Source organism: Delphinapterus leucas, chromosome 4, assembly GCF_059928025.1.
Source record: "Delphinapterus leucas isolate spDelLeu-1000000601 "Yukka" chromosome 4, BTC_Dleu_Yukka2, whole genome shotgun sequence".
In the NCBI taxonomy this organism is placed as follows: domain Eukaryota; kingdom Metazoa; phylum Chordata; class Mammalia; order Artiodactyla; family Monodontidae; genus Delphinapterus; species Delphinapterus leucas.
Window position 1 is genome coordinate 98279669 of NC_143132.1, and position 16792 is coordinate 98296460.

General features: G+C 38.2%; 1 protein-coding gene across 1 annotated transcript in view; it reads right to left on the reverse strand.

Moving 5' to 3' along the window:
* Nucleotides 1–2225: 2225 nt before the first annotated feature.
* Nucleotides 2226–16792, reverse strand: part of SERPINI1 (serpin family I member 1) — a 67243-nt gene continuing 52676 nt past the window's right edge. Inside the window, exons 6-9 of the mRNA XM_022572938.3 lie at nucleotides 16487–16584; nucleotides 4378–4464; nucleotides 2912–3001; nucleotides 2226–2553 (exon numbers count right to left, since the gene is read on the reverse strand). Of these exons, the coding sequence (XP_022428646.1) occupies nucleotides 2477–2553; nucleotides 2912–3001; nucleotides 4378–4464; nucleotides 16487–16584 (352 nt within the window). The 3' untranslated portion in view covers nucleotides 2226–2476. The remainder of the gene's footprint in view (nucleotides 2554–2911; nucleotides 3002–4377; nucleotides 4465–16486; nucleotides 16585–16792) is intronic.

The window sequence follows — 16792 nt, forward strand, 5'->3', positions numbered from 1 at the left end:
GTAACTCATTTAGTTGACTGATGGCTACACAGGTATAGCAATATATGTAATGCTTAAGGAGTAGTGATAGGCTTCCCTGGTGGCGCAGTGGTTGAGAGTCCGCCTGCCGATGCAGGGGACACGGGTTCGTGCCCCGGTTCAGGAAGATCCCACATGCCGCGGAGCGGCTGGGCCCGTGAGCCATGGCCGCTGAGCCTGCGCGTCCGGAGCCTGTGCTCCGCAACAGGAGAGGCCGCAACAGTGAGAGGCCCGCGTACCACAAAAAAAAAAAAAAAGAAGTAGTGATATGGTAATAAAGAACATCACAAACTCAGAATATCAATACTGAATCAACATTAGTTAGCCCAACCTGTGTACATTATAAATGAAAACAAGAACACTGGTCTCCAATAACCTCAGCTTTATGAATATGTCTTCTGAATATACAAGCAGTAAAAGATTCAGTGATAAGTATTGTGTCCTTGGATACTCATAAATTCTTTCATGGGCATTGCCTATAAATGTCTTTATATTTTTAAAAACTGTATTTCAAGTGTTCTAATATGTGGAGGAAGTCTGCATTTTCCCATGTGTAACAGAAAAAAAACTTTAGGGTGAAACCATTTTTTTCTTTTTGTATAAATTCATAGCACTCTTAATGTAAACTACAACCCCAACTCCTGAATCTCTCCAAGTTGCATGAAAATTATACAGTTTTTCTGTTTCCGTAAGTAAAAATATCAAACATGTAAACCTGTGTTAAGTGGAGCTTTGCTACCAACCTGAATCCGTGGGTCAGCAGCCGTGGCATCACCTGGGAACTTGTTAGAAATATAAAATCTCTGGTCCCACTGCAGATCTACTAAATGAGAATTTGCATTTTTAATAAGATCCCCAAGTGATTCCATTACACATAAATTTGAGAAGCACTAATTTAGGATACTTCATTGATTGACCTAATTTTCTATAAATTAATCATATTTAAACAACTAGTGTATAAGTGTTCCACCTGTATCCTTTATTTTAGCAATATTCAAGATTTAGTGTATAACAAAATCACCAAAGGAACTTGTTTAAAATGCAAATTTTCAAGTTTTTTCTCCAAGTTTAGAATTCAGTATGTCAAGGGTCAGGCCTGGTTGCTTCAAACCACAACTCTCCTGAACAGAATTAAAGCTAATAATAATATCAGTTCTTCTTAACAGCTCCAAACCATAGCAAAATACCTAACACACAAGAGAGTCGCATACAAACTGTTTCTGTTAAATTTTGAAACGTTTCAAACTTTTTCAGAAATTATTAATCATAGAATCAAAAATTTGGCAATAAATGGACCTGGTTCCATTCATGGAACATGACAAGACCATTCTTTTTTTTTCTTCCCCCCAAAGGAATGCCATTATTTCAGCCACAGGATAACAAAATAATTTACTGGAGAACTTAAGAAATTGACACTGTCCCCATTGGAATCGACTACTCTTATACTAGAAAATAAGACCAAAATATTATGCAAAGGACTTATTACAACTCTCAAGAGGTCTCAAACACAAATGCATCTGGAGCCATCAGGTAACCAATGGGGAAACAAGGAATGTGTTATTCCAGTTACAGACATTCAAGTTCAAAACATGAAAACCTCTTGCACAGAACAAACAAAAACATCCCTGTGGGCGGCTCTCAGCCTATGATCTGCTAGTTTCTAGTATCTGTACTAACAGAGTTTTTCTAGTTAACTCTCCAGTGACATACCAGAGGGCATATTTTTATCATTAATTTGCTCATTTGGCTTATTGGGGGACTTTTGGGAACTATGTTACAGTTCAGATTTTACTTGCCACAGCAAAACATGGTGATATATCAGGCTCATAGTCTACATCACCCTTATAAAGCCAATGATCTTTAAAGACAAAGTCAGTAAGCTATAGCTATAATCTATGGGTTGGCATAGCCCTATTTTTTTCTAACAAGTTTTGTGATGGAGCCACACAGAAGATGTTCAGTGTGCAGGTTTTTATATTACACTATACACTGTCTTCAGAGAAACAGCAGTTAGAATTTTTGCAGAGTACCTGTCTTCACCTCACTTGTTGTTGCTTGTTATGTATAAGTGTATGATGCTAATTTACTTTGGTGCTTTGTTTCTGCATGATTATAAAAGACTTAAGATGTCCAGAAACATCATTGTTTCCAAATTTCACCTAGAGGTATCTTTATACTACAACTTCTAAAATGAAAAACAGAGCTGCTCACATGTTCACTATGCACTTTTATTTTAAATTCTAGCACAACAAACACAATGACATGAGAGGATCATTACCTCAATAATACGGATAACATTCCTTGACAAGTTGGCTTATAATTTACATACATTGCTTTTATCGGGAGCTATTTTAAGTATTATCTTAAGATATATTGTAAAACACAAGTCTCAAATATATACCAGTTGCAAACATAATGTGCTTAGTTACTATTTTCCTTATTATTTAAATAAAATGATTTAAAGTTCCTCAAAATCATGCCCACTGGTGTTCATGGTTTCAGGATGCATGACTCGTCCCATGAATAGGATTGTACCTGCATTGGGTTGGGAATAAACAAAAGAGGAGTTGAACAAAAGATATTTATTTTCCTTCTTGCTTACAATTAGCAATGTTGTAATTGTACACTATAAATGAAAGCAAGAATACTGGTCTCCAATAACCTCAGATTTATGAATAAACTACAAGTTTTCTGAATATACAAGCAGTAAAAGATTCAGTGATAAGTATTGTGTCCTTGGATACTCATAAATTCTAAAGATAAAAATGTAAGTAAATTATTTTCATTTAAAAAATCATTTGAACACATCTGATAAGTAATGCGGAAAATGTTTTCAATTAAAAAAATGATTTCTTTTTGGCTTATTAAAGTTCTGTTCTCATAACAGACTTACCTGTTCTCCTGTTCCTAATAAGAAAGAAAAATGGATGGTCAACAATAACTTGAGGATACAGCACAGCCATCCTGCTAATTGCAATCATTCCTGTAACGCAGAGAGAAAGTAATTACATGTCTGTGGATGTGCGGGGACTAATGAGTAATTTCTCCAAACTATCTATATTTAATGCAAAGGTAATGATTTACACGAAACAAGATTTTAAAGACTTAGAGAAAAATTGTAAATGTGTTAACATTTCTACCTGATCTTAAAAAAAATCAAATACACATACACACAGAGTTCCCTCCCTATAGAACAATTTATTTTGCATGTTACAAATTTTTATTCTCAGATAAATACAGCTTTACTAAAATGACCTTTGAGTCAAGGAAAGGGGGAAAAAAACCACCACAAACAAGCAAAAATCCGTTTCTTTATATTCTCAAATCATTATTTCTTTTACATGAAATGGGGATTTTTACATAGCAAGTCACCAGGCTTCTAGCAAGTGACCAGAACAGCAGTGATTAAAGAGAAAATACAGCAGGGAGAGATGCAGTGGTGTTTCCTACAGCTGGGAAATTGAATTCCCTTGAGATCCTTATTGTGGGATAATCATTTTATACTTTCTGCAGGGTGATTTGTTGTCAGGAAAAGGCCAAGATTAAATTATGTAAGATTTTAAGCTTTCTCGATGCCTGAGACTACTGTTTCTATTTCCTCCCGAAAACACCATTTTAACTGATGAGATCCTTTTAATGGACAAATGTATGCAGAAGTTAAAAAGAATTTGTGCAAATATGATATGTTACATTTTACCGGAGAGAAGGGAAAAATCCTACCAAAATTTCATGATGGCTGTTGAACATGATATTGAAACAAATCCAAAGAAACGAATGAAAAAAAAAAGAAAAATCCTTCTTGCTTAACTAAGGAAGTCAGAACATTCAAATTAACCAAGGACATTTACCATTTTGCTTTGGACACGTAATTTAGGTAAATTTAAAAACTTTTTTTATTTAAAATTATTATTATTAACTTAAAATTATGCACTGCATGCTATCATGCACTCTTGTTTGTGCATGTGCTTTTTAAAAACTCAAAGCTCTTCACTGACAAAATTAAGAACTAACTTCCAAAAATAATTAAGTAGAAAGAAAAATGATTAACTGGGCAGCAGGGAAATATTTAAAATATTTAAACAGGCAGCACAGCAGGAAAATCTATTCTGCAGAGCTGACAATCTTCTCCTGCCTCTCATTAGAGATGGGGGTTACTCTGTATGGGGCACTGAAATGAGTGCATGCTTCATATCCTATTTGGAAAATTCTAGCAGGTTCATCATTAGCTTGACTTCTAAGTTAGAGCAGGGTCAGTTTTTTTGGCTTTGTTCTAAATGATCCCCATTCCCCACCCAAGATTGCTTTAAAAATACAAATCTCAAAAAAGTGAGAAGATTTTGGAAAACAATAATTTGGCACCTGAAGCAGCAGCAGCTTCTGAGCCGTCTTCATTAACCTCTATGAAGGACTTGTGAATTGCTTTAGAAAGGAAAATCTCTTTGTTATCTGCAAAAAAAGAGATAACAGAAGCATTTTTTCGGTATCAGAGAAAGGGAAGCACTTTTTCTTTAGTTAAACAGATTTGAGAAATGTAAGTGATATAAGATACTGATATAAAACATAAGAGATAATGTTGTTAGATTACATTTATGATTTGAAAGAACCATTGAAGATGTATTTTCTGTTTTGTCCTTATTTTATATTCTCTTGTTGATTTTCTCCTTCATTTTTATTGGTAATTTTCCCATCGTTTATTTCTTATATTGCCAGGAAAAGCAGAAACGTGGCTCTGTTTTTAATAGCAACCTCAAATTCATAACTCAAGATAAAACTTCTTACATGTTTCTCCCTTACTTGAAATTTCAAAATATAAAATGAAAACAGAAATTCACATATAACCAGAATAAAAAGTTTTTTAAAATCTAATCTCTAATTACTGTGATAATAGAAATATCCTTGGCAAAGGAAAACAAAATTGACTTCTAGGTTGTAGAAACAGGAATATATTAAAAAGTTATTTCCCATTCCAATTAATTGGTTTATCTGAGGATTCAAAAACATGCTTTATCCTAAAGTCAGAGGAAATAACACACTTTTAATATTAGGAGGACTGTTTTTCCCTTTGAATTGTCTTTCTAGTTATGCTTACTATTAAATTAATGGCTGTTATAGGCTGAATTTGTTCTCTAAAATTCATATGTGGAAGCGCTCACCCCCAAGATTTCAGAATGTGACTGCATTTGGAGATAGTCTTAAATTTAAATGAGTCATTCGGGTGGGCCCTAATCCAGTATGACTGGTTTCTTTACAAGAAGAGGAAACTTAGACACAGACAGGTACAGAGGGAAGACCATGCATGATGGTTAATTTTACGTGTCAGCTTGGCTTGGCCACAGTGCCCAGATAATTGGTCAAACATTATTCTGGATGTTTCTGCAAAGATGTTTTCTGGATGAGATTAACATTAAAGTTGGTGGACTTTGAGTAAAGCAGATTACTCTCATCATGTGGGTGGGCTTCATCCAATCAGATGAAGATTTTAATAGAACAAAGACTAGCTTCCTCTGAGCGAGAAGGAATTTTGCCAGCCTTCAGACTTCTCCCTGTGTCTCTGGCCTGCTGACCTACCCTGCAGACTTTATATTTCCAAAGTCTACACAATTGTGCAAGCCAATTCCTTAAAATAAATCTCTTAATCGCTCTCTCTCTCTCTCTCTCTCTCTCTCTCTCTACATATATATAGACACGCAAATGCAACCTCTCTCCATATATATATATGTATATCCATTCATCCTGTTGGTTCTGTTTATCTGTAAAACCCTGACTAATACAACATGGGAAGACATAGGGAGAAAATGGCAATCTATAAGCCAAGAAGAGAGGTCTCATAAGAAATCCACCCTGAAGACAGCTTAATCTTGGACTTCCAGCCTCCAGAACTGTGACAAAATAAATGTCTGTTATTTAAGCCACTCAGTCTGTGGTGCCTTGTTACGGCAGCCCTAGCAAAGCATACAGTACAATAGCCTTCAGTCTTGGGTTTCCCACTTTTCCCCAAGATTAAAACAAAACAAACAGAAGATACTTCAAATATATAAAAAGGAAAATAGCACAAGAAGCAAGATAAAGGATTACTCAAGTTTGTACCGTTTTTCTTTTTTTCTAATCCCAGGAGGTCTACTTCAAATTTAAGATAAATAACTTTGTTGCTCATGCCCAGCCCTATTTAGTAAAAGCACAATTGACTTCCCACTAAACTACTTAGTAATACTTTCAAAGACACATGATTATCTGATACCGATAGAAAACGATGTTCAACAACATTTTTGGTACACCTGTTGCAAAGCACCTGCTTATTTTGAATAAGCCCCAAGACAAACTGGTGGCATCTCTGGTTATATTTTAATAGGGATACTCCTTCCTCAGCTCATATTCAGCATTAAGATAGAAGCACTGCATTATGAAATTGTCCATCTCACATACTATGATATTTTCTTCTAGAATGCATTTGATAACCAGAAGAAAAATTAAAAGCAATAAAGTTTTACATCAAACAATTAAGTATAATTAGCTTTCTCAAATCCAGATGACTAGGTTTTTTCAGCAAATGAAAAGAAAAAATATCAATTGCATTAAGTAACTAGTCAAACTAATTTAGTAGGCAAAACAAACACTGAATTCCAAGACAGTAAAACGTAACTATTTAGTAGTTAACAGATGCTATATTATTTTCAGATTCTGCTGCCCATTTTCATCCGTCTGCCAGTTAAGGTAGAGTCATGCATCAATGGCCCTAAATGCGAAAGTGACAGCACCCAGTTCCTAAAGGATAAGGAGTGTCCACATTGCCAGGTAAGCCCTGTTCAGCAATTTGAGGGGAGGAACTTCCCTGGTGGTGCAGTGGTTAAGAATCCGCCTGCCAACTCAGGAGACACGGATTCAATCCCTGGTCCAGGAAGATCCTACATGCCACAGAGCAACTAAGCCCGTGAACCACAACTCCTGAGCCCGCGTGCCACAACTACTGAAGCCCGCACGGCTAGAGCCCATGCTCCGCAACAAGAGAAGCCACCGCAATGAGAAGCCCGCGTGCAGCAACAAAGACCCAATGCAGCCAAAAATAAATAAATTTATTAAAAGAAAAAGAAATTTGAGGGGAGTTTTCAGTAACACCGAATGATATTTCAGACACATTAATTTGCACAAAGGAAACTGCCTCCAGTATCCCCTGAGCCTGATTTGCTGACTGTACCAAGCACCTTCAAAGAAGGAATCTCCTCCCTTCAACCCTGGCGTCTGCCCCAGGTATACCCTCCTCTAGACCCCAAACCTCTCATGTGCTCTCATTTACCTCCACAGAACGGTTTTGAGGGGAGGGATGCTGCAAGACATCATGGCAGAAAGATCAAGAAAGCAAGAATGCCGAGGGTTCTTCCCAGAGAGCTAGTTATTTAAAAGATAATGAAATGGACAAACCTATAATGAGATTCACAAAGAAGAAAGAGAAATTACCCAAGTAAACAATATTAAGACAAAAAAGCAGAACATACCTAAAGATAACAGAAGAGAACTTTTAAAAATCACAAAAAATACTATATAATTTTCTGCAGATAATGTTAACTTTAAAGGGTATACTTTATTTACTACACATTGTATCTATAATACACAATTTGGTAAATTTTGATAGATGTATATATCTATGACCCCACCTCTACAAATAAGATAAAGAATATTTCCAACTCTCCCCACAAGTTTCTTATGCTTCTTTATGCAGATAACTTTGAAATAGAAGATTTGCCATCAACTACAACTTTATAAAAATATATAAATTATAAAGTTGAATCAAGGAAAAAAATAGAATGAATAGCCCAGTAACCATTAAAGTAGTTGAATCAGTAGACAGAATCTTCCCCTATCCTCAAAATTAAAGACTCCACGCCTACATGGTTTTCTAGGGAACTTTAACCAAACCTTCTAGCAACAGAATTTTCTGAGATAAAACTATTCCAGACTCTAGAAAGAGAATAAAATCAATCTAAGTCACCTCTGGGTCATCTTACTTGCTATTAAAATTTAAAAAGGACTGTCTAAGAAAAGAAAATCATAGACCAAACTCACCTATTAATATGGAGGTAAAAGTTCTTCGAAATCAGAAAATTAAACCCAGCAACACATACAAACAACTTTTTAAAATGAGTTTCTGGGGATGTCAGTGTATCAATGACACAGCAGTTAAAACTACTCTAACTGCCTCCCGTTCACATTAAAGCTTCCTCTGGGATGATCATCAAATACAAACCAATTCATACTACTCCCCTACTTAAAACCCTTTATCACCTCTCCTGCTAGCTCTACCTCCCATCTCCCCCTCAGTATATAACACACTGCACACCTGCTCAGTATGTAATATGAGGGCCTCCGTGAGGTTGCCTCTGCCTCTTCCAAATAGCCTTCTTCACTCTACACACTGTGCTCCAGATTATTTGAATGGCAATGGCCTGATCATAGCACACTTTATCACTTCTGTGTCTTTGCTTCCCCAGAAACTCACTGAACCCTTGTACAGTGAGACACCTAATCTACTTTTAAGGCTCAGCTTCAAACCCTCCCAGGACTTTTCTGCTCTCTCCCGATTCCCACCCACCCCCCACTAAAGTAGAACTGACCACTCTTTCCCACTGAACCCAGGATCTAATTCTATTTAAGCCTTCATAATATATCACATTCACATTGCTATCTCTCTCTTCCTGGACTGTCCACTTCCTTCAGGCAAGGATTGTGTCCTTCCCCTTAGTACCCCTGGCTTCTGGCATTTAGGGAGCTTAATGAATGAACTAACCTAAGTAGAGGGAGTTTGCTGGTAATGTGTAATTTTCCAGTAGTTAACCCAACATTTAGTAACTGTTGAATGAAAGGTGTTAGTTATTTCATATTGTAAGACTTTGGGTGCTGTCACTCTGTGGGCACCACGACCACAATTCTGTTCACAATTATGGCTATAAAGTTTATTCTTGTAATAAATAAAACATGTGACACTAATCCAAAGTAGATGGTCTAGGAAAATGGATGGAAAACAGCCCCAGAGAGAGAAAGAATACAAAGACCACACACACACTAGAAAACTTAAAAATCTAATTGAGTAGAAGAGCAAAGGGAATGGGATCTAACAGACCACTGTCATCATATATATTTCAAAGACAGCAAAATAAAGATTGAATCCAATGTTCCAACTCCTGGGGGTGACTAACTGCCACACCAAGGACGGCAAATGTCTCCAGTTGTAAACAAGACTTCACAACACTTAACCTTCAGCAAAACACCACCCCTTTGGATGTACAAGTAGGAGAAAATGTAACAAGTAAGAACTCACATCATGAACACTGAGGGAACAAAAGAAAATGAAACTTTTTTTCTCTAGGCACAAACTTCAAGCTGTCACATTAAAATAAAATATAAGCTGAAAGTAGTTTAAGTAAGAATGTGTCTGCTGCCACATCTTAGAAGGAGATCAGATCATACAGGAATACAGGCAAGTTCATTGCTTCTATGTTTGGTCTCCAGTATTGCTCATTCTTGTGTAATTATATGTCAATCAAGGCCATCTTTCCTGCCATGCACTTATTCCCTGAGGGCCTGGACCCTCCTGTCCTATTTATCTCCTCTCCCTATCCCCAGTTCCTTGCACACTTCCAGCCACCAAGAACGCACTCAGGTATTCAAGGAATCATAATATGAGGGGAGTTAAAGAGATTTACACTGGTGAGTTTGTCTTATTTGTTAGAGAAAAGTTAACTATTCTCTAAAAATGGAAATAAATAAATCAATGGCAAACAGAACTACCAAAAAAAAAAAAAAAACCCACACACTGGTCCCAAGCAGTCTTCTTCTTCTGGCCACAGCAGACATTGCTGCCAAATAACCGGTCCTACTTTTCTCCAGGCAGCGTGGAGCAAGGCTTTTTACAATGGATAAGATGGAAACAGTGCCAGCAAACCCTAGGTTCCCCAGAGAAGAGCTGGGCAGTAATTTAAGCTCTTCTGAAAAAAGCAAGGCCAAATACTAAGGCATTCATTCAGTCACTGAGCAAATATTTATCAAGTACCCTGCTCATGTGAGGTATCGTGCAGGGCACCAAAGGCTCTAAGTACCTGTGATTGACATAACGCTGGCCAGATGGCCATCATGCAAGAGTGTGCCACTACTTCCTTTGTGGCACTGTTCCTAATCAGCCAATTTTAATGGATTTCTGCATCACCAAGGACATGCTTAAAATAACAGAATGAACGGAGTTCCATAACAGAACCCTAGGATACCAAAAATGTCTCTGTCTCTGTACTTTAGCTTCTCAGGGATGCTGACATTTGGACTGGTTCTTGAAGAATAAGTGGAAGAGTGAAAGTCAGAGAAGGGGACAAGGGCATTCCAAACAGAGAATTATATCTGCAAAGTGAGAGAAGCAGCGGTGAGGACCTGAAGGTCCAACTGAAGCTGGGGCTAGAAGGAGGAAGGGAGTGGTGAGGGATGTGCTTGATTTTAAGAGCTTGGACCATGATGCTAGAGAGCCCGGGCTTTGGCCAGAAGTAACAGGACATGACGGCTTTGATTTTAGAAGATATCAGTGGCAGCAGTTGTAAAGCGTGAATTGGATGAGCAATCAGCTGGGGGCAAGAAGATCAACTGTGTCAGCTGTTGCAACAGTCCAAGCAAGAAAGTGGGGTAGAACTGGAATTATGGTGCTGGAAGAGAAAGACAGCTCTCTGACTTACAGGTAGAAGGAGAAAGAGAACAAACAAGGGCAGGATGTAAGAGTCAGTCCAGCATAAATCTAAGCGCTTGAGTCTGACCTGAATATGGCTTTTGCTGTGTCTTCTTAATTCCTTTATTTCATTGGCTCCTTTATTAAAGCTCATACTTCGTGCTGAAGGATTTAGTACTGTCTTTCTCTTTCCCCTTACACCTTCCAAGAGGATTATCTATTAATCCAAATGCTGATGGTCCTTCATTTCCCTTACAAAAATAGCCCTACTCTATAACAGGATCTTCGCTGCAACTAGATGAGCATTTTAAATAGAGCCTGAGAAGAAAATGATTCTCAGCACTCTCTAGATTCCATGTTTATCGCATGAGTCTTTACTATGTTTTATGTTCATGGAATTTAGCGTCAAAAGCAATGGACATCAAAGTGAGGTGAAAAAATAAACACAATAAATACAGAGCATCTCATCTTATTTGTTCCTTCATTCAGGGAGTACGAAGCAGAAAGCACAGTGCTGGGTGCTTCTTAAGCACACATAAGGATCAATTATGTGGAAGTTTAAATTCTGGTGGGAGATATCCAATGCATAAATAATGATAATATGAAATTAAATGTGGTATGTGGCATAAGAAAAATAATAGAATATTGTAGTATTTAAAAAGGAGTGATTACTTCTCGTTGGTGTAACCATGGTGGCTTAATAAAGTTGGAGATATTTGACCTGAGGCTCAGTTCAAAAGGTATTTCAGGTGGGAGAAATTTCATAAAGATGAGGGCTGGGGGGATGTGAGGTGCAGAGCGAATGTTCAGTTTGGCTGGAGCACACGCTGTGTGGAAGGAATCAGCCAGAGATGAGGCTGGACGGAGCTGAGGTCTGAATGCCCGGCCGAGCGGTGCACGGTGCACAGCAGACCGAAGGGAGGCTCTGAACAGGAGCTGGAATGATCAGAGAGTGAGTTTTAAGGTGATTAATCTTGGCAGTGGTAGATAAGACAGATTAGATGGTAGAGAGATTGGAAACCGTTTAGGAGGCTAAACCGTTTAGGGCAGCAGTAATGAGAGTCTGAAATGAAAGTAGACGCCATGGAACAGAAAATGAAAGCATGGATTCAAGAGGTCTTAGCAAAAGACTCTCAAGTCATTCAGTTTTTCCAGAAGCAAGAGAATGTCATGTAGGGTATTTTTGGTCCACTGCTAAATCACATTAACTATTTTTAAAGAAAGATAAAAATCTCATTACATGATTTTAGAATGTAGTAGTGTCCCAATAGTACTGAATTGGTTTCTGGGTACATTCGAGTTTTCAAATTCTACTAATAATGTTATTTTTAAAAGATTTCCCCAGTTTTTACATAAGGCTTTTAATTAAAGAAGTAATACATACACAAGGTAAATTTCCAAACAGTACACAGTGGTCTATGAAACGAACCCCCTTCTCTCATCTAAGAGCCTCTGTCCAGTATTCTTGAGGCAACCACTTCTATCATTTTCTAAGATGTTGTTCAAAAATTTTCTACGCATTTAGAAGCTTAAATACATACTTATGAGGGGGGTGATCTAAGATGGTGGTGTACAAAGATCCTGAGCTCACCTCCTCCCACAGACACACCAAATCTAAAGCTACATATGGAACGAGTGTTGAAAAAGAACTAGTAATTAGCTGACCAACTGGAGGCACAACAAAGGATAAAAGGGCCTCATGGTAGGAGATGCAGAGGGTCAGTCCCACCAAAAACTCCATGCCTCTGTGCAGAGACCTCCAACAGGGAGGGATCTCATAGGTCCAGAGCTACACCCTGAGGAGCAAGGTATTTGTGCCCCACGTTGGGCACCCCAACCCTAGGGACCTGCACTGACACGAGGTCCTCAAAACATCTGGCTTTGGAAACCTAAGGGGCTTATGTCCAGGGCACCCAGGGCGGTGTAGAGACCTGAGATACTCCTTTGAAAGGACTTGCACACTGTCTCACCCATCCCAGGACCCAGTACAAAGGCAGCAGTTAGAGAAGTGCCTGGACTATATGTGAAGGAGGTTCATTTGCTAATCTTAAAGCATCTGCTGGAGGGGCAGGGACAAGTTGGGACTTTCTTTGGGGACAGAGGCATGGGTGAGCACCGTTTTTGCACTCTCCCTATACCTTGCTAGTGCATGTGGGCACACACAAGCATAGCCTTGCTATAGCCTTGGGTGTGCCCCATTCCCAGCGCTCTTGCTCTCCCTCGCTAGAGGCAAGGGTGTGCCCTTCCCCCAATGCTCTTCCCTGCTGGGGGTGAGCACAGTCCACACAGGGGGCGCCCCTTGATTGTCTGGCCCTGGTGGCCAGAGGGGCTTGCATTTCTGGGCCCCAAAGGACTGTGACAATCAGAGAAACAGTTCTGTGCAGGCTATCACCCCCCAGGGCACTGCACAGACAGCAGACTAAAACCATCCCCAGTCTTCCTGTGAAAAAGGTCCATTTCCTTGTCTTGGAGCTGCAACCTGAGGGACAGGCTACAGGTTTGTTACACCTCTAGGGGCTACAGAGGAGCTCGCAGGGAACGTAGGCAGGGAGATACCATCCTTCAGCCCTCCCTTGGCCTCGCCACAACTTACTGGTACCTCCCCAGAGTTTATTCATTCATGTGAAACCCGGATTTTTGCAAACTGTCACGCAGGAACATGTTCAGATCTGGTCTGGAAGTCAGCAGGGCTTATAATTGTGGACCCACAGGGCTGCATGGATTTGCATACTTTAAAAGCTGCTGCCTGAAGAGCTGGCTTCTAATCAGCCTAAAACCAGGTGCTGACTGAGATCCCTCTTATTGGAACACTGCTGGGTCTTCACACACTGTCCACAACTGGGATTTATCAAGTATTAACCAGGCTACTTAGACAATCACAAGGGTTCAGGAGTCAACCAAGAGCTGGGGAAAGGTTGAACAATAAGGTTCATCTCCTACACGTGGTCACTTCATCAAGACTGGGAGAGGCACCTGTTTTGCTTAATTCATAGAAACAAACACAGAGAGTCAAGCAGAATGAGGGAACAGAGGAGTGTATTCCAAATGAAAGAACAAGACAAAACCCCAGAAAAAGACCCATTAAAATGGAGATACAGAGAATAGATTGGTGGTTACCAGAGGAGAAGGTTACCAGAGGAAGGGGGTGGGCAAAATTGGTGAAGTAGGTCAATTGTACAGTGACAGACGGTAACTAGACTTAACAGTGGTGATCACTTTGTAGTGCATACAAATAGCAAATTGTGTTGTACACCTGAAACTTATGTAATGTTAGCTACCAATTTTACCTCAATATGAAAATAGAAAGAAGAAAAATACATATAGTCTCTTCCTCCATCTTTTGACCCAATATGCTCCCTCCCATTCTCCCCTTTGATTTTTTTCCTTTCTGCTTCCGTAATGCTTTCTCTAGTACAGGGTTTCTCAACTCATTGCTCTAGAAATTTTGGGCTGGATAATTCTTTGTCATGGAAGCTGTCTTGTGCAGTGTAGATAGATCACAGGGATGTAGAAGCATCCCTGGCCTCCACCCAGTAGATGGCAGTAGCTCTCCCTAATTGTGACAACCAAAAAGGTCTCCAGCTATTGTCAAATGTTCCCTGAAGGGCAATATTGTCCTGGTTAAGAACCACTACTGCAATAATACATTTCTATCACTCTTCCTTTTATTAAATCCAGCTGTTTATGTCTTTCTCCCCACGAGTCTATGTGCTTCTTCAGAACAGGTAGGATATCTTAATTATTTCTTCATTTTTATGACCTAGTACTTTGCGCACACTATCCGCCTCACAAAGAGTTGTTAAATGAAAGGAATAGACATGGCAGTGAATAGAATTAATCTGTATATCCTAAACACCATGAAAATTCTCACTAAAGTAGAAAGTAATAACCAAATACATGCTAATAATTTTCCTGGGTACTTGTGGGGTTACTGAGTGTCATAAACACTTTAATCATCAAGGTTTTCATGTAATTTGGGGAGGCAAAGAAGTATATATGTGAACAGGACACCAATCATGTAAGGCAGAGCATATGGTGCCCCAAAATGATGCAGGGAATAAAGGCTATTGAATTTAGAGGAAGCAGAGAGGAAAATTTTATAGCTGTGTCACTAGAAAGTTCTTGAATGAATGATTCATAAAGTAATGTATATATTTGTGTATATGTGCGTGTGTGAGTGAAAGAGAGAGAGAGAAAGAGAATGAAGACTGTATCGGTTGAGGTAGCTGGCATGCCGGGACTTCTAAGACTGTGGCAAAACTAGAAATTTAAGAATCAAAGAATTCCCACTGAAAACTTGAGAAGCTGGTTTTAGATCAGTTATCCTGAAGACCTGAACTGGGTAATGTTTGAGGATGACCAGGTACTGGGAATGCAGCTGTGAGCAAGATGCTGAGAAGGATTCAGTTCTGATGGAGGTTTGATCAAAGAGCAAAGACTTTCTGCTATAGACTCTATGAACTCTGAAAGAGCCTAGTGTGATTTCAAATCTGCACTCATATGTACATTTATGCTCTACTCTCTCTGTACATAGTAAAAGCAATTAAATATTACCTTATAAACCTTCCAGATATGTCAAAAACTTTGACCTACACTGACCACAATAATTGATTTGCCACTGCAGTGATACTCCTTCAGGACTGAAAAGCAGTAAATATTCTATGTGTGTGAGATAACTGCCTAAATGTTTGGGTGACACACTGAGGAATCTCTAATCAAACTGAAAATAGAGCCATGGTAAGAAAGCAAAATATAATTATTTAGTTGGAATTTGGCCAATATAGCATTATTTGAATTCCTAAGGAAAGGAGTATAAGAATTTTAAATTATCCTGTGCTTGAACCACAAATATATATATAGTTCTGCCTCAAGTACAATGTACCCATTACCCTTTAATCTCCACTTATTCTACCTTCATGGCTCACATCCAAGCTCCTAGGGCTCTGAACTCTTGTTTTATCTTGATATCAATCTGTCTTTATCTCATCAGAAAACATACTGTTTTATTTCCCATGTTCTATAGAAATGATGAAAATTATCATTAGCTAAGCTAACTAAATCTTACACTCACAGGTACCTTAATTCAAAACGTGTCTTGGGATTAGCTGCTTTAAAAATATTTCCAAAAGGATTTTACATTTCTAAGTACTTTAATGTTCCTAATATGTTAAGATTTTTATCCTGACCAAATTAGGGCATCTGAATCAAATAATTTAACTGGTTGTTTTCCCTTGGGATATTTTAAATAAATTACTCAACACCCAATATGTCAAGTACCTTTTGAAGCTACTTCTTCAAAACCACTGTTTTTTTATTGAAGACTTAAGATAATATTTACATCATCTCACAGGTGTTCTTTTTAAAAGCATCTAGTTCTCACAGCAGGCACTCATTTATCCTCTCTTCCTTCTTTCTTTCCCATATGATTTATTATATCCGGACATATTGAGATATTCAATCAACACATTTATTGATTATCTGCTCTACAAGGCATTCTGTCAGATGTGATGGGGAATTCAAAGATGCATAAGACAGGTCTTCTGGAGAATATAATCTGCTATCAAAGGTAGACATGGAGCAGAATAATACAAACAATGCTGTGACTGTATGTATAGTTTTGCTTGTAGAAGTTAAATATATTTCTTATATTTATCTGGCAACTGATTACTATATTTTACCTCAGAACTCCTTAATAAATAGAGGTTTCACCACCATCATTTTAAAAAAACTTTATGGAATAACATTTTTTTAAAATTGGTGTTTATTTCCTACCAGACAAGGCTGTCAAATTTGCATTTTTGATGAAAACTTCAGTTATTCCAAGAGCCTTCAGAACATGTTTTAAATCAATTTCCTGTTCCACTGTGAACCTGGAGAACACAGAGGGGAAAAAGTATTCAGTTACAGCATTTTAAAAGTATTTAGTTACAGCCTTTAAAAAGTATTTAGTTACAGCATCCTGCTACCTGGGACAGGAATAAAATGTTAGATATGTTGATTTTTAAAAGTCTGTTTTATAGAGGGTAAATTATACTAAAACTGGATTTTAACTATAAGTAGTATTTGACTGTTATTGTA